General features: G+C 27.9%; 2 protein-coding genes and 1 long non-coding RNA gene across 6 annotated transcripts; 2 read left to right on the top strand and 1 right to left on the bottom strand.

Moving 5' to 3' along the window:
* Window positions 1-1,829: 1,829 nt before the first annotated feature.
* On the bottom strand, window positions 1,830-15,943 carry LOC113799550 (uncharacterized). 4 transcript variants are annotated; one of them, XM_027350198.2, is made up of 5 exons: window positions 15,239-15,943; window positions 8,046-8,501; window positions 6,747-7,979; window positions 3,236-3,780; window positions 1,830-3,178 (listed from the first exon to the last, which is right to left on the bottom strand). In XM_027350198.2, exons 1-5 carry the CDS (start codon window positions 15,408-15,410, stop codon window positions 2,171-2,173), a joined length of 3,414 nt encoding a protein of 1,137 aa, XP_027205999.2. In that variant the 5' UTR covers window positions 15,411-15,943; the 3' UTR covers window positions 1,830-2,170. The 4 variants fall into 4 exon arrangements, with proteins under 4 accessions (XP_027205999.2, XP_027206008.2, XP_075680995.1 ...); XM_027350207.2 differs by having other exon boundaries at window positions 3,236-3,783; window positions 15,239-15,941; XM_075824880.1 differs by lacking the exon at window positions 15,239-15,943 and adding an exon at window positions 13,337-13,378 and having other exon boundaries at window positions 3,236-3,783.
* LOC113788839 (uncharacterized) lies at window positions 11,506-12,732 on the top strand. Its single transcript, XR_012847261.1, has 3 exons — window positions 11,506-11,669; window positions 11,756-11,903; window positions 12,035-12,732. It is a non-coding gene; the product is annotated as an uncharacterized LOC113788839 (long non-coding RNA).
* A 5,691-nt stretch (window positions 15,944-21,634) lies between the features above and the next one.
* On the top strand, window positions 21,635-23,036 carry LOC142646272 (uncharacterized). The gene is made up of 2 exons (XM_075824697.1): window positions 21,635-21,747; window positions 21,831-23,036. Exons 1-2 carry the CDS (start codon window positions 21,729-21,731, stop codon window positions 22,910-22,912), a joined length of 1,101 nt encoding a protein of 366 aa, XP_075680812.1. The 5' UTR covers window positions 21,635-21,728; the 3' UTR covers window positions 22,913-23,036.
* The last annotated feature ends 20 nt before the right edge of the window (window positions 23,037-23,056 follow it).

The following is a 23,056-nucleotide window of genomic DNA, read 5'->3' as shown; positions in this document are numbered from 1 at the left end:
ATAAATGTAATGTAATAAATCAGAAATCTTTCTCCCAGGCCAAGTTTTTGATCACGTATTATTATAAAGCATAATACATTAAGTGGTATAGATATTAAATATAATCCAAGAAATAATTTGCTCCAAAATTTTTCATACATTTTCATTGTAAATGAACATATTTCAAGATGTTTTTGATAGATTTTAAATATAATAATTGGATACATTATCATCACCTTACGGTCACTTTTATGAAGAATTTTGCGACAAACTTTTTTTAGACCTAAATTCAGTTTTTTAATTTCATGAGTATTGATCGAAGCGAATAAAATTCCATGGACAGCTGCTAATAAAAAACCCACTTGTAAAGAAAATATGACAGCTACAATTATTAATATTGAATCTATAATTAGCCATAAATTAAAATACCATCCATCAAAGTCTATAAATGAAGTGACGTCAAGGTAAAATTTTCGCATAAAGACTATCCATGTAGGCAAAAGGTTGAGATGCATGAATCTAGAGAATTTATTATTTAAATATAACTGTAATGATATTCTTGATCTTGATTCAGCCGAAAGGTTTGGTAGGTATTTTGATTTATAGTTTTTGAATCTTGTTTTATCTAGATTATCAAAATCGATCATAAATTTTATTTGAGTTGTTTGCCAATGATACCATTCATAGAGACGTCTTAAACCTATAGTGAAAAAAATTCGACGGTAAATGGACCATTTTTTCTTTGACATTCTTTGATGATATTTTTCGAGTAATTTGGATGTTTGTTCATCATCAGGAAGTAAACATTGTTGAAAATTATCGGTATTCACTACAATCAAATCGTAAAAAAATTGAAATGATGGATCGTTTGGTCGAAAAAAGAAAGCGAATTTTGTTAATAAACATGTAATCATGAACAAAATATTGATAACCATATAGTGAAGATAAAGCCGTGAATTAAAGCTGTAAAAGAAAGCACTAACGAAATCATATCTCCAATATTCGTAGTATGATTCAAAATAAAAACTCATAATACTGTTCATTGTTCGTATAATGAAGAGAATTAACAACGATGCTTCAAAATATTGTTCCCATCTGTAAGAAGAACTTTTGTAGTTTTCAACTATATCTTTCATCATCAAATAAGTTTGTTGGTCGAAATTTCTTAGATACATCTTTTTTGAAATTTCTGAAAATCTTATTCCGAACAAAATTTAATTTGAGCCTGTAGTCAAAAGAGAATAGGAATGACAAATTTAGCAAAAATAGCAAAACAATACAAAACAATACTGAAAATCCTATTTTAAATTCCAAAGCAAATGTAGTTAGTCATTTTTTTTGTTCTAAAAAATGAATCATACATATTCTAGGCGATCCAGGATCGAAATTCATGCACATTTTTTTTGACATTTTCACGAAAATTACATTGTATAGATTGCTTTTTCCTGTTATTTTTCAATATGTTTTTTTCACTGAAAAACTCTTGACAATGTCATTTTTTATCGTTTGATCAATTTAAGACATTTTTTTGCACCTAGTTTTTTTTCGGGTTATAACAATCGATTACAATTAGCATGCATTTTTAGCCACCTTTTTAATGATTATTGAAATTCAAATTGAACTCAAAAAGATTTTGATTGTCATCACTAGATGGAACTATTACAAACTAATGTTTTCTAATGCACTGGAAATAAGGGTGAAGCAAGGTAAACTATTCTCCTTGAAAGTGATCAATTTTTGCGAAATTTGGCCATATTTTTTTTCTTCTTTTTTTATTTTCGAAAAACACTCAATTTTCCAGAAACGAAACGAAATTTCTCGGAATATCATATGAACACGAATTTATAATATTATAATCGATAAAGAATTTTATTTACAAGCAGAGAAAATGAACTGTTCTTACAGTATAAATTATACTCGAATGTTTTTTAGAGTTAATTCAAAATCAATAATTTACAATTCGGTTGTTCACGTTCGCATATCCATCTTTTGGTAAAATCTTTTTTTTCAAGATTACGTTCATTGTTATCATGGGAAAGCAATAAACAATCAGTGTCATGACAATAATTAAAAAATAAATAATTAAGTTTTGTTTGTTTGTTTTTGTTTTGATTCTTATGTAGATAGACTAAAAGATGTGATGAAGAAGTGGAAAAATTCAACAAAACAAACGGAAAATAAAACAAAACCTTCATCTTCTTTGGTTTCTAACGGACATTGATTGTGATGGAGAAAATTGTGGACAATAAGCTTCTCTTTCTGGTACGCATAATTGTCGGGCCATATCATATCTTTGGTCTTCGGGACAGGCATACGTATCAATTGTTTGTGGATTACATTCAAAATATAGTCGACAATCATTTCGAAAATCAGGTACACCACCATTAAATCTACCTTCACAAAGTATTTCACCATATTCATAATCTTGTTCATTTAAAACGAATTTCGGTTGGGATGTCGTCAATATTGGTGCCTCAGTTGTTGTTGTCGTCGTTGTTGTTAATGGTCGTCGTCGTGGCGTATCAACATAATTTAGCCTATTGACTGGAAAATTTTCCTGATATGGTGCCGGTTGTCGATTTCTTTGGTAGTCTATATTCGCCAATGGTGGTGGTGATTCCTCTCGATTCAATGTAGAATTTTGATCGAATAAATTTGCTGAATTACCGTTGGCTTTGGGTGCTAAATAAATATAATATACTTTTGTAATCTTTTTTCGTTCGATATCATCGCTAGCATTTGTGTTTCGAAGTAATCGAAGTAATAACTCAGTAGTAGCCGGATCAATTTTTTTAATAACAGCACCTTCAGGCAGATTTCCTATAATACGTTCCAATTCACTGGGATTGACTGCAGCAACCTGTCGTTTTGAACGAGACAATACAGTTTCATTTTCAAGAATCGGAGCAATTTCTGTAGTAGTTGGTATTGTGGTAACATTTGGATTTTCAAGTGATGCATCTTTATTGATTTGAATGCCTAATCGTCGAGCTAATCGAAATTTGGGAGGAGCCAATGGAGTCCATTCAGAGTTTACAAACCGGATTGGTTTCGATTCTGATGCAACATTTTGTTCTTCATTTTTTGAAGAAGAACGCTTCAATTGTCGTCCGTTACGAGAAATATCTAATACTGCACTCGGTGGATTGATCATTGGTTTGAATTTGGTTTTGCAAAAAATATCACTCATATCATATTTCTAGAAATGAAAAAAACTTAATGTAAAATTTCCATTAACAAAAAAAATGCATTTTACCTCTAGAATGACACGGCTAGGATCACCTGAACGCCACAATGATCTAGATTTTAGAAATGACCCCATTTTGATACGTCTAGGTTCATCCAATGATGATTGTGAATCACTACTATCCAGATCATCATCAAACAATGTTGAAGCCATTGATCCACTACCAAACGATCGACTTTCACCCGATTTTTGAAGATTCGTTGATTGTGGTGAAGCGAAACTTTTTTCAATGACGCCATCTTTGACACTGAATTTTATGATTGGTGGCTGAAAATTATTTGTGGTCGATGATGCCGATGTTTGTAGGATAGATGGCCTTATTCGACTTACTACAAATGGTGATGAATCCGATGAATCTTGATTATGATAATTTGCTCGCTGTGATTGTTGTTGTGGACGGACAAGAAAATTTTGTTTGAAAAAATTATTACCAATCAATGATGATGATGATGATGAAGGTATGAATGATCGATGATCACTATTTGTTGAATGTGATGGCGTTTGATAGATTTTAGTAGAACCGATCGATGATTGTGATTGACTGATAGACAAATCTTATACGTAGAAAAAATGAAATAAAATTCAGAATTAGAAATATATCAAACAACATGTTAACATTTCAAACTTATATCAAAATAAATGTTAATAAAATGAAGATTTTCATGATTATAATTATCATTAAACATTTGGATGAAAAGTGAAATTCTAATTGATTCAAATTTTTATTGGAAAAAGTTTGACTGAATATCCGACCATTTCATCGTTGATGATATGATGAAGAAAATGGCAGTAAAAAGAGCTAAAATTATCATTTCAAAAGCTCATCATATTCATTTGATTCATGTTTTCATATACGGCAGACAGCTTTAATCATAATCATCTCAGTGATTATTAAAGGATGGATTTTTTCGATAAATTTTGTTTCGCACGATTTATTTTCAAAAAAAAACGTTAACATTTGTTCGTAACTAATAACTAAGAAATAGCAAAAAATTATTCATTTTTGACAAAAATCGGTAGCTATCATGTACGTTAAAAGGACCAAAGTAAATGGTATGTTATGAATCGAAACAAAAAAAAATCTTAATCATCTTGTCCATCATCATTCTTCGAATCATGATTATTAGCATCGATTTTTGATGATAATTTTTTTTTCATTTTGAATAACGAAACAACCACCTTGGCTGTCTTGAAATGGAAAAAATTGGGCCTTTTTTCTTTGATGTTGGCAATGTCCAATCAAAAAAGGCTAACACATTTTTTGATAAAGAAAAAACCAATCATTAATCGATATGTATGTTTGGACGGTCTTTTTTCCTTTTCTCGATTTGAAGATTTTTTCGTTTCATCATGTAATCAAATCAAAAACGATCGGAAAAATCAGTTACTGAAAAAAATTGAAATATTTTTCTATATACCAGATTATTATTATTTATTTAAGCGGCATCAATATCAAATCAGTCAGTAAATCCATTTGATCAACAAATCAACAAGCAAATGTAGAAAGAAGGAGTAGCTATATGATAAAATACATTTTTCCATAATTATTCGATTAAATGATGACTTCTATGATGATGATGATGATCTATCAAATAAAATATTAATATTGCAGGAAAACAGAACAGTAATGAAACAAACAGTTTTTTTTTTTAATGGACAAATCGAACCAATGAAACATCGAACATCGACATCGATATTCGAGTCTAACAAGGGAAAAAATAATCGGTTAAAATATCGATCGATTAATCAATCATCAAACTTTAATGATCAAAGCAGAATGAAAAGTATAAATCAATGAACACTAATAAACATCAAAATCAGATGCCAACCTTTCACCAGTAGTTTCCAAAAAATAAGGGACAAAATAATCATACGAAAATTGATTAAAATCATGATGATGATGATGATGATGAGATGATGGCAATCATTTGATTATGATGATCATCAATAAATCGGGAAAAAAGAGAAATAATACGAAAAAGTTAATAAAAAATTATATCATCATCATTAATGGTAGGGGGTGATGAAAATTCTGCGCGTACCAAAAAAAAGTATTCAGGATGAAAAAATCTTGATGGAGAAAAAAAATTGATCATTAAAACCAGGCAAGCCAAAATGAATCAATCCAATCATCAACATTTCATTATTATATCATCACCTGATAGATTTTCATCAAAAGGTGCTTTTTATTCGACAACAGAAAAATAATGGTAAATTGATTATAATCATCATCATCATTGATGGAATGCTTAAACAAAAATTCATGGTTTATAATCATTAGAACGAGAAAAAATCTCAATAAACATCAACAGGATCGAAAAAAAGGTCGGTTTCATAAATAAACGTCATACTACCAAAATGATTTTATGATTATTTTTAACCCATTGACTGACGACAACGATTTATGATTTGAATTTTCTATACATTAAACTAGGCTTATGAATCTATTTGATATTCCGTGTGTTAATGAAAAAGTCGACCTGATCTAATATCAAGATATTGAAATTGTTGATAAGTAAACATCTGTACAAGGATATTGTTAATTTTGTCTCGAAGAAAACTATCTATAATTAATTACAACAGATAACCTTGATGTTTTTCTCATTGATTCGTTTAAAATTTTCAACTTTTAATTTAAATCGAAATAAAATAAAATAAAAATGAAATAAAATGATTAATTTTGTGTGTGTTTTTTTAAAATTAATCTAATAGGTGTTTTTTATTTCCATGTAATCATCTATTAAAATTTTTAAGCAAATAAATTTTTTTCATAGATTAAAAAAAACAAAACAATTGGAATAATCAATTGATTGAAATCAATCGTTTTTGATTCAAGATCATATAGTTTTACTTATTGACAGATTGAAGCAAAAGAAACGAAAAAATCCAACAATGTCCCTGCCCTATTTTTTTCAATTTATTAGACCTTAACTGATAACATACTTTCATTATCGTATCATAATTATAATTATCATCATCATTAGGATGAAATTGTGGCTAAAATAAATGCCATGAACGAAAAAAAAAACAGAAATATTGAAAAGAATGATAAAAATCTTCAACTTGAAAACAACAAGATTGAAAGATATTTCCGTTTTCTTGACTAATTTTTTTCCAGTAGAAATAACTAAAAGAAAACAAGAACAAACAATGCTCGGTTCCTGTTTAAAAGCAGATGTTTCATCCTACACACATTCACACTTGATTATGATGATGATGATTTTACAAAATCAAAAAAATATTTAAAAAAACAATTTCATTGTTATCTTGGCAAAATGATTCGAACATATTTATTGACCCATTCCATAATAATAATAGTCAACTATAATATAGCAATGAAAATTGTAGAAAAAACTTTTTGTTCAAATCAAAAGTCAAGTGGTTGTTTGACTTTAATCATTATAAATTGAACCCACAAGAAAACATTCAGCATAATCATTTGTCAAAATCTATGCATTCTATTTGTTTTCAATCAATTAGATTTAGATGTTTTATTTTACTATTGAATTATGAAACTTACCCGCCGTGTTGTTGGATGATGATGCTTCCGGTTGCGTGTGTAAGTATTTATTATTGTTATTCGTTGATTGAGCAAAAGATGATGCGCCCGATTTAATTGGTAATTGTTGATAGGCATAATATGAATATGGTGATGATGTTAAACGTGAGCTAGATGGATACAGTTTTCGATTAGGCATAACAATATTGGACATTGATGTCATTGTTGGTGGTGATCGTCGATGATAGAAACGATTTCCATAAATTTGTCCATATTGTTGTTGTTGTTGTTGTGGTAATGATTGAGTTGCATATTGTGGATGTTGCAGCATTGAGGCCTGATGCCTTACCATAGGCTGTACCGGTTGAGATTGTGTATAAGTCACTCGATTTGGTTCCTTGAAAATCATTTGTTGTTGTGGTTGATTTGCAACTGATTGAGGATGTGATGGTGGCAGGCCAATTTCAGTTTGAACATTGAACATTGACTGTTCATTCATTGGTTCTGGCGGTCCATCAGGTATCAATTCTATTTGATTCAATTGAACGGCGCCAGTTTGTATTGCTTTTAAAATATCAATAAATTCTGGTGACATTGGCGAATATTCAGGTGAATTTGACGATTCGGCACCTTCTGATCCAGGTGTGCCTGTATGTTGTTGATTAGCTGTTGTAGATTGAGGTTTTATTTGTTGTAAATGATTCATGACAGCATTAACTAGATATCTTGCCCACCACCATTTAGGCGTCTGTGAATTTGAACCAGGAACATTTACTGCATCTAAAGGAGGAGCTATGACAAGCGGAGTCGATTGATCGGAACGTCGTCGAATTGAACTAGGTAATTGTTGTAATACATTTTCCATTATGGTCGAATTCTTTAACCAATGAGAAAAATGATTCGTTGTTGATGGATTTGATTTGGAAAGCCAATAACTATGTCTTGGTGATTCGATTGCCGAAAATATCGAAGGATCTTGTTCTTTTTTCGTTATCAATTGCTGTAATTTTGCTGGATTTGGTTTGGTTACCGCAATGCTGGTCGTTACTTTTTTACGAAATAGTTTTTTTCCCAACTTAAATGATGCTGGTAACGTAGACTGTGATGATGGAAATGTTTGATGATGAGCAATAGATGATGAAAATAATGGCTGTGATGAATGTATTGAATCGGGCAAACCAAATACAGCTGATGATGATGTCGACCATGAATGTGATATTTGTTTACGAGTATTATTAATATTTTTTGGTAGATCTGAAAAGAGATAACAATCATCTATCACGATATCAATCATAATAATTTATTTTTTTCGAATCATACCGTTAGAAATAGCAAACATGACGACAGGTTTTCGCGATTCCATACTGATGGTGCCATGATTGACATTATTTAGTTCATCATCACCATTGTTGTTATGTCGAATTATTTTCGATTCAACATTATCATCATCATTCCTAATTATTGATGGTTGTTGCTGTTGTTGTTGATGATATAATGATGATTCTTGTCGATCCAATGGATCATCTGTGGTTGCCAATGTTGAAGATGATGATGTCGATGTTATTGTTGTCGTTTCATTTGGCATCAACAATGATGAGGTATTGATGATGATGGATGATGTTGATATTGATGGTGATGATGATGATGATGATGAATTTTCTAATATTGTTTTATCATTAAAATCATGGCTATGTACTGATATTGATTGTTGATTATTATGATTGTTATCAATATGAAAATTTTCCGTCGATTGTGTATTAATAAATTGACATTGAACTAGAGTATTATTATAAAGAATAAAACAAATGTATACATAATTAGAATTTTTAGATACAATCAGAAAAAAAACTGATCATTGTCAGATCAGCTAATAATTTATTTACGATTCAATTTGGATCCAAACACAATCATTTTTATAATAAAAATAATAGAATTTTATCTTTATTCGAATTATATAAAGACTGATAGAAACTATCATAAAATAATAATCACCAAAAGAAAAGGGGAAAAAACATCAATTGTATTGTTTTATTTCTGTGTGATATTTAAATTAATCAAATCCCAATCATCTGTAATCGATATACTTGGAAATGATAATAACGATAAAGAATAGAGAACAAAAGAGAATCTAGTTAGAATCTAAATTTAGTGTTTTTTTCATTCCGATTCGGTAATATTCAGATTTGAATTTCATTTCATTTTTTTTCACTGTAGTTGTTTGTAATTTTCTATCATCAACAATAGTGAATGCGTGTGTGGCCTGAATATATTGAGATACGAAAGTTTTTTTGATGATGAATAATGATGACCCATTATCATCATTTTTTCAAGTGTTATCATTCAATTTAAACACGAACAATTAAATTGATTGTTAATTTACATTATTGTAATTTGTTCCACAATATCGTATCTAACATCATTGATATATTCAAATAAATGAATGAATGAACAAGAAGGAATAAAATGAACTTTATTTCAATTTTTGATCACACAATTCAATTCATTATCTTGGATCGAATGTATTAAAGTACGATAAAAAGTGAATGAAAATTTTTCAAATTTCAAAATCACAAATTTTAAAAGCAAAACTTATTCATTTGCATAATTAGTGCAGGAAAAGTTCAAATGTTTCGAAATGAAATCACAAAAATCGGATGATCATCTTCAACATCAAGTATTCATCTTCATCAGATAGTTTATCAAGAAAAAAATACATAGAAATTCACATTTTGAAATTTAGCTTAATTAATTTTGTTCTTCAAATTTCATCAATATCGACTTCGAATTGTTGTTGTTATTCACCGTGAATAAAAGTGTCATCAATGATAAAATCTGGTTTGTGTATTGAATAAAATCATCTTGTTTGCAGAAAAACTGGGTCAAGATTTGGATATCATCATTCGTTTCATTTCATCTCACACACACACACCTTTGATATGTTTGAATCTTATGAATTTTTAAATTTCGTTGTCCTTGTACAAAAAAAAAAATTCATCATCATCATAAACACTAACATTGTGAATGAATTTCGTCAAATCGAAATAAGATTAAAGACGAATAAACAAAAATCATTATTATTTTAATTGATGAGAAAAAAAACGAGAACTTTTCAATTACCGTCATCATATTTAATTTACCCATCAATTTATACGTATATGTAACCAAAGTTTCTAATTTATATATTTTCAACAAAAATCCAAAAAAGTCATAAAAAAATAAGACAACAAAAAAAGTTCACTCATTGACTTTTGCAATTTGCAAGATAATTGGCACGAAAAAAGCACCAAACAACCTTACCCTTTTAATCATTGATTTCATTATCGAATGAATGAATGATTTATTTACGATGAAATTTGATCAATTCCAATTAAACTTTTCAACTTTATCAAAATAATTAATAACTCCAAAAAATCATTCTAAGCCTTGAGCACCAATTTTTTTTGACGACAATTTCCAAATTAAAATAGGAAGGTTAAAAAAATGTGAGAAAATATATCCTGATATGACTGGTAAAATGTCAAATTTAAGAAAAAATCATTCTTTCTTTTACTTCGATTTCGTAATTAAAAAATTATTTATCCGGGATAATGTTTAATTTCATCAATTTTCAGCAAAAATGATTAAATTGAATTATCTATGTGCCAATTGCTATAGTAGATAATAACCATAGGTAAAAAAATCTAATAACTAACTGGAAAATAAAGCCGGTTTTTATGTATAATTATCTTAAAAAAAGATGATTGAATTGTACTCTGGTAGTCGAAATATTAAAGATGAAAATTTGAACATAATTTAAAAAAGAAAATTTTTTAGTGAAAAAAATATATGTAGGATTCATTCAATTCATTCAACATTAATAGAATAATTTTTTTCCATTTTTGGATCAATCAGTTAATTGATCATTGCTTTTTTTTCTTGCTTTAGTTGTGCACCGGAAAAAAACCACAACAACAACAAAATTGGGATGATTCTTAATCGAGTTTTTACTAGGGGAAAAACATGATTTTTTTTAACGATATGTGAAAGTTTTCAAAAAAAAAAAATTTAATCAACTGCTAAATCTTTGATAAATTGTAACATTTATTTCATTCAATGATGTTTTCATTTTAAAGTCACGATCTTTAAAAAAAGGAACAATTCCAACAATCAGCATCATTACGAGAGAAAAAAACTACAAATCAAATCACAAACAAACAAGATCAGTTTGATTAAGCTTCAAAAATCATGTTTTTTTTTGAATATTATTAAAATCGGGTGAAAATCAAATGTTCCTTATTTTGTTTCTCCATTCATTACCTAGTGAACAACAACTGCCAGTTATCTTCATCACAATACATTCGATAATTTAAATAATTATCACAAGATACAATGTATAAATGATTAAATTTTTTTCTGAACCTAAAAAACTGAACAAATTTAAAATATGTTATTTTCTCACGCTGTATTCGCACAGTGTTACTTAGGTAATAAAAAAAATGATAAAACAATAAGGAAATAACAACTCACATCAAATTATCATTTGCCAGAAAAATCGCTAAAGAATCATATTTTTTAAAAAATTCATCGAATAGGATAATAATATATATACACACAAACATACCTATGAGGATAGAAATAGACACTTTTTACATTTAGAGCAGTGATTCTCAACCTTTTTGTTGTCGCGGCACAATTTTAGAATTTTTAAATATATAACAGTTGCATTTTCAGAATTTCGCGGCACACTAAAGTGCCGCGGCACACTGGTTGAGAATCACTGATTTAGAGTAATAAAAAGATCAAAAAAAATTTCATGTTTTTTTTTCTTCAAATGTTTTATATTTCTCAGGGGCAAATTATTATTTATCTCCTTCTATTTTGATCATCATGGAATACAATATTTATCTATCCTAAAGGCAAATGGATCCAAATATATTCTAATTCAAAAATCGTTAATCGAATAAGGTTGTTAATTTATGATTTCCTTGATGGTTCTTTACTTTTTCTTTCTTTCTCTATTTTTTTCACTCTTTTCAATTTTTTACATCCAGGACACACACACGCACAAATTTTCATCAAAATCTAAGCTTTTCGAAGCTGGGCCAAGTGGTTTATTTGATTTGATACACATTTTATATCATCATCATTAGCATCACCATCATACTGAACATATCAATGATTTCAACCAAAAAAAGTTTGGTATGTCTTGCCTAAAATGAATGGATAAGAAAAGAAATTTTTCTTAAGAAAAAAATATGACGATTATTATTACGATAATATTTGTTGTTGTTGTTTTTGATCTACCATCATAATGATAATGATAATCTTAGATAGATCCTGATCATATTGACCTCCTTGTTTACCATGATGATCATGATTGGCGACAAGGTGTGTTAGTGTGCCATTTCGGAAATATCAAATATATGTACAGGCTAATAAATCACGATATCGGATGGTATTATTATTATATTGATTATTGAAGAAATTGTTGGCCATCGAATGAATGAATGTGAATATAAACAACCAAATAATCTATTCGAATATCATCAATTCTTTTATAATAATGATCATGGTTGATCATCTTCATCATGATGATGATAGGGCCGAACAAACAACCACCTTCAATCACTACTGATATATTAACCTTTATATTTCAAGATTTTTTTTTATAAATATATTTGTTTATTGTAGAAAGTTTTTTTCCATAGTTTAATGATGATTATAATTGATGATGATCATAATCATTATTATTAACATCATCAAGATGGCCATTGGCTATTATCATCTTCATCAAGTGTGTTTGCGAAAGAAAGAGAAAAAGATAGAGAAAGAAGAAAGCACTGAACACATAATGCCAATTTTTCAGAATTTATTTTTAATAACAACAAAACAAAAAAATGACCACCATAATGAACATTTTAGAAAATTATCGTTGATATATTGATGGTTTGTTCGTTGTCATCGATTCGGTCAATGAACGTATAAAATCAATAAAAGAAATAAAAACAATATTTAAAAGTTTCGATTTCCATTCCAATTATTCATATAACTGATTTTTATTTGTTTCAATCATTAATTAAATGATTTGATCATTCATTCAATATGGAAATTTCAATGTTGCATCATTATCCATATCGAATGAAGGAATAGTTTCTTTTTGGTTGATTTGATTATTGATTATTCATTTATTCATCATCATCACCGATGTCAATATGAATTGAGTGAGAAAGAAAAATAATTGATTATAAAATTTTCACCGCAATCATTATTTGATCGTAATTTTCATCATCATCATTATTATTTTTTTGTATATTTGTGTAGGTTTTGAACTAATACTTAGATTTGTTTATCAATATGAAAAAAGCTTAAAAAGAGAAAGAATGGTAAAAAATGAAAAATAAATATTTGAAGAGGTGGACAGAACATATGACTTGTAATGACCTTAATGCAAAAAAAATTATAACTATAATTTCTACAAAATTTTAATGTATCAATTTGTCGATTAGCTACAAAAAACTATTTAAGTTTGATAAATATTTGACATTTTTTTCTATATCTTTCCTATGGATAAATTTGATCAGATCTTTGAAAGTTCATTGAAATCATTTATAAAATTTGAAATAAAATTTAACCTTTATTTAAGAAACGGATTGATTTCGCACATTTTTCCGACGGCAAAGTTGTAATCCTAAATAATCATCAGATTAAAAATGAGAGATGTGGTCGAATTTAAATGTTTATTTAGCAGTGATAAAAATGATTCTGCTATCGAATGTCATTTATCTTTTTTTCTGTCCGTTACCATCATGAATTTGATGATTTTTTTTCCAAATATTATTGAAAAAAGGTTGTGTGAAATTTTTTCAAATTCGTCACCGAAAAAAAACGATGAAAAAACCGGGTGGTAACTATTTATTTATGTGCAGTACCTAACAACATTCATTTCGAATAATAATAGAAAATTTCACCTTTTTTCGATAATCATCATCAATAAAAAATAACAAAACACATATTACTAACAAATGATAGCTGAAAAAGGGGACTTTTTGAAGAAGAAGAAAAAATCGATTCTAATCGATATTTTAAAAATAAAATTCAATGTAAAATTGAATATAAAAAAAGTTGCGAAAAAATATTGTGTGATTTTAAGTTGTTAGATTTTTTTTTCACTGGCCTTAGATTTAATGGACAATCATTCAGGTATGGATTGTATGTAATTTATGACTTTTATGTAATACATGACCAAAATATGTTAAATATATTTCATTGAAAATAAAATTGAGACATACAGTGACAAAATAAGTAGCTATATTTAATAATAAAGATTTTTGATGTAATGAAATATGACAAGATTTTTTTTATTTGAAAAAAATTGCCACCCAAATTTTTATTTGTCAAAAAAAATGAATGGACACCTGTTAGATTCGATTTTTATACGATTCTAAATGTTTTCAATTTTTTTCTTTAATGTTTGTTGTTCACCCAATCATCCATTAATATTTTCGTTTATTCAAATTTCAATTTTGGTCGAAAAATTTTTCTGTTGTTGTTGTCAATTCAATTCTTTTGTAAATTCCTAGGTTGTATGTGAAATATTGATTGATTTTTGATTGACACATATGAAAATTAGGACAAATTTTTCTGTTCCCAGCGTTATTATCATTTTCATTTCCATTATTATTATTAAAATTTATTACTTGAAAAATTTGATTAGCTTTTTCAACAACAAAAAACAGGTAACGGTAAGAAAAAAAGGTATGTTTTGACGAATGTTTGTCATTATTATTATTACGATCATTGTATGGAAGTTATTAGCTGTCAAATATCAAAAAATAGGGGAAAAATACACCTTTATTCTTATTAGTCTCATAACAACGTTTTCATCATTCTATTTTAATTCACAGGTAAAATTTGATTTGGTAATTTTTTTCGAACACTATTTCTACATAGAAATGATAAAACTATACAAAACAAAGATAAATAATTCAATGATTATGAATAATGATAATGTCAATCATAATACAATGATGATGATGATGATGATGATAAAAAAAGAAAAGAAAATCAAAATTGAAAATACGCCTCTTACTTTTTCCAATAACTAAATAACTAGAAAAAAAGTGTTTGGCGTGGCCTGAATATCTTTACAATATGGAAAAATAAAATTACAAAAACAGCAACAGTAATCAATATTTGAAATGAATGAAAGTCAATGACAGCATAGTAGAACATAGTTAAACTTAATTACATATATAGTGGACTATGTTTAAAGATTTGTAAATAAAATTACGAAATAATTTTATTCAAAAATCATAATAATGTTTAATTGAAATAAACTTTCTGGATTTAGGTATTTAGTGAAATTTTTTTTTGTTAAATTAATAATGAAATTGCCTTGGAAATCAACAAGGAAATCAATCGTCTTATTGTTTTTTACTTTTAATAATAATAATTATAAAAACTGGGATTGGTTTAGATCCAAATTACAAGTAACAGAAGGATTTCATGTGATAAGAAAGTTTTTTTCAACATACCAAATGATGATGAAAGATAGACAATTAATAAACAAGAAAGATAGATTGATGATTGAAATCTATTATATGTTGTGGTCGACCAGAATTTGATGGTCGATTTTGATGCCATGATTATTTGATTAATAATTTGATTTCTATTCACCGGATTGAATTGATGCAAACAAACACACATGAACAAAGCAAACAAAAATGAATAAAACACGATATTTTCAATGTAGAATATTATGAAAAAACAAAGAACGAATAAATTTGCAATCAATTGATGAAAATAAAATCAAACACACGTCACGAGCTCTATTAGAATTTCGTAAGTATTGATTGATTGATTGATTGATTGGTTGGTTGTTTGAATGATTGATCGATCGATCATGAAATCGATATATCTTGTTAAAAATCTAAAATTGATCAGATTTATTTTAAAAAAGGAAAAAATCAATAGCACTTTCGGATCATAATTATTAACCTGTTGCTTTGGAATCAATTTTGATCGTTATTTTGTTCAGACAAGGATCATTATAATGATCATATTCATATTTTATGGAGGACGCCGATCCATGGACGACGAAAGGATTATAAATATCCGATTGATCAATTGAATGATGAATATGACACAGCATATAAACATATACTACACACACTGAGAAAAAAACGAAAATGAAATCAATTTCAATGAGAATCCAGAACAAAATAAAAATAAAAATCACACGAAGATCATCGATCAATCAAACAGATCAATGTATCTTATATCATCAGATTTACATAATCGGTTGAATAAAATGTCTTCATCATATTCAATAATCAAATTCAAATGACAAACTATGCGTTTGGAGAAAATAATTTTTGGCGTAGTGAGAGACAGGAGAAAATGAAAACTAGATCAATTTAGTTTCTTCGTTGAATGATTGAAAAAAATCCGAAAAAAATTATGATAACCATAAAGATGTAAAAAAAATCAATGGTCAGTAGTTAAGCTTTCTGAAGAAAGAAATAGAAAATAGTTTTTTTTGTACATCAAATTCAAAACAAATGTTATTGATAATGATAATATCTTCGATTCGCTATTTTCGGTCTCGGTTTTTTTTCTTGATGGTTAGCTTTTTTATCTTCTTCTTCTTTATGCTACACTTGCAAAATGATAACGAATTTGTGCCAATGTCAAAATGATCAAATGGTAATGATGGTCGAAGTGGTGTGTGTGTATGTATGAATGTCAGAGTAAAAGCAGGCAATCAGGCTATTTGATAGGTTAGCTAATAGAAGAAAAAAAGAAGAAAACACTAAACTTATATAAGGTATGTTATGTTATGGGATGTCAAATGCCAAGTCGAACAGATGATAAGATCAAATTTGTGAGTATGATGATTGTGGTAGGATGAAGTAAAAATTTTTTTTTCAATTCTACTATGAAATCTTTTTTTTTCTGGTAATTTCAAATCAATCATTCGGATTGCTTGAATTGCGCCTAGGCTGTGTCCCGCGTAAATGGTCGAGGAGAGATATGTGGATTTTTTTTTCTTCACCTTGATGTATTGACCCAATCTGATTAGAATTTTTGGTTTATTTTGCCCATGAAAATTTATGAAGATGACATTTTTTTGGGTGGAAAAAGAGAACGGTTTTTTATTCACTATTTGTTTACAGTTGTGTGTTTGTGTGTGTGTTGACAATTAAAGTGAAAATGATGATCATGAACCTGGTGATCCACTGACCGACAGACCGATTGATCACTGATGATTTTGAAAGGAACAAAGATAAGAAAAAACACTGACCAGAAAAAATGACACGGTGATTGAATTTTAAAATTAGCACTAAAACAAAAAGAAGAAAAATTTCATGATAATAATAAGATAAATTTTGGATTTAAAGACTTTAAAAATTTTGCAAAAATTTCGATGATCAGGATGGGAAACAAACAAAATGTATTTTTTTGTTAACGAAATATTTTTTTTTTAACAAAAAACACACAAAAATTGAACAAATTTTCACACATTTGTCAAATTACTCATTACTTTTAGTTGTTACATCGTTTTATTTCATTATTTTTTTGCTTATTAATTATTTCCCATTAGAATATTCTGTGAAAAAAAACATGATTCATCGATATTATCATACACTTTCGCTATTCACATAAGCGAACAAAAAAAACAATAAAACATTAAAGAATAATTGAAAAAAACAAACAAACAAAAAATATGTAGACTTTTTTCCCAAGCACAAGTCTGAACACAATCTACGATCATAAATATATGATATTATATTGAAACCTATTCACTTGGGCTTGAAATGAATCAAAGGATGATGTTTGTATGTAAAAAAAAATATTTTTCTCTTTCAATCAACCTTATGGAACATTTCGGACAATTGTAAACAGAAAAAGTAACACGGAGAAAAATTTTTCGAGAAAAAATAGCCGCCGCCGGCAATGACGTTCTCCCTTTATTTTAAACATCTTTTGCTCTAATTCTATCTTTCTCTTTCTTTCTTTCTTTCTCTATCTTTCCATTTTTTTCCCATTCATTGAGATTTTGATAGTTTTTTCTTTCTCTCTCTTTCATCATTCATTTTTATTCATTCATTCAATTCTAATGAATAAAACAGGTGTATGTGTTTGTTTGTGTGTAAAAAAACAACAACAACCGTTAGATTCATCATCGCTTTTCCTTTTCTTTTTTTTCCCTTGTACTTGTTCAGTTTGTTCGAAAAGATTTTATTTTGGTTTTCGAGAAAAAAATTATGGAATTTAATAGATAAAATTCCGTTATATTGAACGAAAAAAAAATTCTTTTATTCTGTTATGATAAAAAGAATAAATTTTATGAATAAAAAAGTAAAATGTAAAAAAAAGAATAAAATGAAACTTGGTCAATAGATTGGACAGCTTCGGTTTTTTTTTCATAATCAGGTGATTTATTATCATGTCGATCAAAAAAAAACTTTTTCGTTCATTTTTTTCGATTATTTACAATCATCACCACATTTGTTTAGCCGTAGGAAAACCAGAAATGATTGAAGAAATTTTTCATTTTTTTCAATCATTAAATTACCATAGGAAAAAACAAAATACCATTCAATGAGAAATTTGTGGAAAGAAAAATCCATATTTTTTTTGCTTAAATAATTATTCCGATCTAAAAAAATCTCGATCTCGATTTCGATATGTATGTATTTTTTATTTATTTTTCGATGATTGATCCAATCATCAATCGATATCGATGAATTAAATGGGATTATTACTACTAAATAGTAGTAGTTTACTAGTGGGCAAAATTCATTTTGATTAATATGTACGTAGGCACAACAAACGAAAAAAACATGAAAAATATTGACGGATAAATAAATTGATTCGATAAATAATTGGCCACATATTATCATTATCATCAAAAAAATGGTTTTTCCTCTCTCTTTCTCTCCCTTATTATATACCAATCTAACTTTGGAATTTATTTTTCATTCCATTTAAAAATTATGTTTATAAGAAAAGCTGTTCATTATGAAAATAGATGATTCGTTCCCGAAAGCGTCTTCAAAACCAAAATCAACGAAATCATAAATAGACTCCAGTAGCAGCACGTGATTTTCATTTTATATGTTTTTTTTTGTTGCTAAACATATAATTTTTGAATCAACAAAAAAAAGTAAATAATAATTTCTTGTTATCTACATCAATCAAATGTCGATTAAATACCTAAAATATCAATTATTTATGTGCGTGTACATTTATTTATTGTTGGTAATAAATGGAGAAAAATGAAAATCTTTTAATTTGAATGATTAATCACTAATAACCGGAATAAAATGAATCGATTAAAATAATCGATTTTCTTTTTCCTTTTCTTCTATTCGACATTTTAACATGGTAAGGTTTATGTTTGTTTAGATTAACTGGTAATTATGAAACAATTACCAATATTTAAATACAAATTACCCATTAACATAGTTGTTTTGAAAAAATATGTTAAAAATAATAATGTAATAAATTACTGTTGTTAACAAAATTTGTTTTGACGACAAACAACAATAACATGATGGCATATAATGACGGAAATATACAATACCATATTAATTACTATTTACACTAAACAACGGTTATATTTGGATTTCGTTAAACGAAATCTAGACAAATAAGGCTTGATGAGGAGCAAACAAAAAGTATTACAATTGAACCAGGTAAGTAAAATTGTTTTTTTTGTTCGTCATTTTCCCCACACTTCCGATGAAAGTATTCAAACCACAACATCATTTTAAATAAGTTTTGACATAATTAAACTTTTATTCATTAGAACACACGCTCACATTCAAACATCTGAAAGACGTGTTTACTGATTGATTGTGTCGGATACGGAACTTGTTTAGATTTTTGCTTACCCCCACCACTCTTTTCTTCATTTAATAAAATGACCCAAATTATTTTTCTCGATATTGATTTCAAATGAAATTTCAAGATCTTTTCACTCAATGAGATATATGATGATGATTACTATATCTATGTTGTGTGTTAGGTTTATTTTTATTGGCATAATTTTTCATACAAAAAAGAAAAACAAAAATGAAAATTTCTTGTTCTAATAATAATTTTTTTGGATAACATCAGCTAATCAAATCATGATGTGTTTTTGTTTCATATGTTCATATTGTTGATGAGGTATGCATGATGCCGTCAATTTCAGGTAAGACACACACATACACATATACAACAGGTGTAACATTTTCATCTTTACTCAGGAAAATAATAATAATAATGATAATAGCTGAAGAATTTGAACAGAAAATAATGTAGGATTTTTTCCCAATTAATAATTATATATTTGAGATAACTGATTTTTTTTGAAAAAATAAAACCAAACAAAATCTTTGATATATAATCCCGGGTGTTCGGTGAAAAGATAAAAAGAAAGAAAATTTCGAAAATAACATGTGTCTTGTCTTGTCAATAATATTTAGGTATTCATGTTGAAAAATCAAAAAAAAAAAAAAACATTCACACACACAAGCATACATTACCAGAAAAAAAATTCTGAAATAATCTTTTAGGTAAGCTTGCGAATAAAATCAATATAAAAAGTAGAAAAACATGTACAATATACCAATGATGATTATGATGATCAATCGATGTTCACGATCATTCGATCAATCTATTATTGATCGAATAATTCAGGGTAAAAACAAAACAATTTTCTAAATCCGATCCCTATTAAAAACTCTAACGATTATTTATCTGTTTTTCTTGAAAATGGCTTGTAAAATTTTTTGATGATAATGATGATGATTATTATCATAATAAGCCATATGTCATGACCACTCAATTAATTTTACATCAAAAAAAAGAAACAGAAAAACAAGTGATCAAAGTCAATTGAATATTGTTGTTGTTGTTGCTGCAATTGATTATAGATTTGAAAATACATTTTTCTTTAATTCGTAAATGGCCAGAAGATAAAGATCGTTTTAATATTTTATGTTCAGATAAAAAACAAAGTGTTAATTGTCGATATTTACTCACGTATATAGCCTTAAATCTATCCGACAAACAAAAAGAAAAAAAGATGAAATGTTCAATATTTCTGAAGAAAACACAATTGATTCACGAATTTGTTCTTTTAATAAACATTTTACTTTCGATAAAATTAAATACCATACACATTGATATAATAATGATTGATAGGAAAGGAAAATAGCAAAAATATGTTCACATAGTTTTTATGTGAAAAAAATAGGATCATCTTTAGGATATTACTTTATTTCAACAATTTGAAAAAATATAGCCTAAACAGAGCAGAAATAGATAGAAAACTGTACAGTGGCAGTTTGTTTTCTAGATCTTAAATCTTGATCTATCGATTTTTATCTTAAAATAAACAACAAAAACAAACGTAACCCTTTTGAATTAGAGTGGTGAAGAGAAATAAAACACAGATTGAAAGATTGTGTGAACAGTGAAAAACAAAAACAAAAATTTAAACGGTAACGATGATGATAAATAAGAAAATCGTAAGGCAAAAATGAAAATTATTATTATCAGTCCATAACAGATGTATTTTTTTGAAGCTATTATTGGCTATTCACACGAATTTATCGTTTTTGTTTATATGTGTAAAATTGAAAAATTTATCAATCGAATCATTTTGTAATTTAAAAAATAAAAAAAATCAAACCAAGCGAAATCGTTTAAATAATTTTAACCTGTTTCCTTTTTTTGAACTAAGAGTTTTTTCTTCAAATTTTGTGAAATTAAATGACAAACCATCAGTAGATTAGATATAAAGATTGTCAGGATTTTGTTGTTGTTGTTGAAAATATTTAGGTTAATTTTTTCATTTCACCCTTTTAGTGTTTACAAATTTAATTCTTTTTTTGATATTCTTTTTTGATTCTTTTTTTGATTCTTTTTCTGTTTTATTTATGCCAAAACAGAGAAAAAAAAACGCTACTTATTCAGTTGTTACGTCAGACTCCGAGTCTGAAAACAACTCTTCAAAAATGCATAAAAAAGATGATGACAATTTTGATAAGTATATATCGAATACTGGATTGATTTCAAATTTAAATTTTCATCAATGTTTTGATATTATTAAAAATTGTTGCTCAATTCAAGACAAACGGTCTGTTTCCAAGTATGCTGATGCTATTATTGTTGCTTCCGAAAATATGAAGAAAATGTACGATGATTTGTTTAATAAGTGTAATACCAATGTTGATGAATCAAATAAATTATTGTTGGAAATAAGAGATAAATTGAATGCCCCTATTCCATACAATGTTGTCGCTGCGAAGCCAAAACATGATTCTTCGTTTTCTGTCTCTCCTACTAATTCTTCAAAACCAAATGAATTTACCTTGTTCGTGAATGCCAATGAAGGTGTATCGAGCAATGATATTAATGGTAAAGTTAATCAAGCTATTAAAGATTTGAGAAAAGTTAAACCATGTTTAAAAATTAATAAGATTATCAGAAGTGCCAAAGGTAATATAATCAAGATGCCAAATAGCAACGATCTAGATGTGCTCATCGATCATTTTCGTAAAATTGATCAATTTAATAGTATGGCTACAGTATTCATCCCCAAACCACGTGATCCTACTATTGTCTTGAAAAAAGTCAACAAATTTACTCAATCAAAAGACATTCCTAGCATTTTATCAAATGTCAATGAACAGCTTTCTGGTTTGGAATCTGAAATCAAAGTTGCTTTTGAATTCCGTTCAAGTACATTTCATCGTGATATTGTTTTAAGAGTGTCTCCTAATGTCTTCAATCGTATCTCCCATCAAGATATTTTGTTTACCGATTTTGAAGCTGTAAAATTTTATCATCGCGTCTTCGTCAGACAGTGCAAATTTTGTTTTCAGTTCAATTCTCATAAATCCACTGAGTGCCCGCGTAAAGATAAACCCATTTGTTCTGACTGTGGTTCTGAAGGTACTCATCAATGTTCAAAAATCCATAATTGCTTGAATTGTATCAACTACTTTAAAAATAAGGTTAAATCTAATTTAGTTTGCCACAAACCCAATACTATTGATTGTCCTTTGTATCAGAAACAAATTGATAAAATTTTTCATCAAACAGCATTCAAACCTTTTGATTTTCCGTCTTCTAGTCGATTAACCACTACAATTGAACTTTCGTCACAACAATCATCTTCTTCCATGCTTATCGATGGACAACAAAATTAAAATTATTCAACAAAATTTAAGAAAAAGTCCCACAGCTCATAATGAACTAAGAAGTTCAATTGTAAATTTTAATCCAGATATTATAGCTCTTCAAGAGCCTTATGTCGTCAATAATCGTCCTCCATTCCCCATCGCATCTCGAAT

The sequence above is a fragment of the Dermatophagoides pteronyssinus genome, unplaced genomic scaffold (genome assembly GCF_027571235.1).
Source record: "Dermatophagoides pteronyssinus isolate colony J.1.1.1.1 unplaced genomic scaffold, Derpt_VIB-CSIC_2022.12 sq0002, whole genome shotgun sequence".
In the NCBI taxonomy this organism is placed as follows: Eukaryota; Metazoa; Arthropoda; class Arachnida; order Sarcoptiformes; family Pyroglyphidae; genus Dermatophagoides; species Dermatophagoides pteronyssinus.
Note: the sequence above shows the minus strand (reverse complement) of the source record. Positions and strands in the feature narration are given on the sequence as shown.

Coding starts and splice junctions, on each gene's coding strand:
- LOC113799550 (XM_027350207.2), bottom strand. CDS start 15,410: ATGTGTGTTTGTTTGCATCAATTCAATCCGGTGAATAGAAATCAAATT. Junction 7,980..8,045: donor CATGTTTGCTATTTCTAACG/GTATGATTCGAA, acceptor ATCTCTTTTCAG/ATCTACCAAAAAATATTAAT. Junction 3,784..6,746: donor ATCATCCAACAACACGGCGG/GTAAGTTTCATA, acceptor TTTTCTACGTAT/AAGATTTGTCTATCAGTCAA.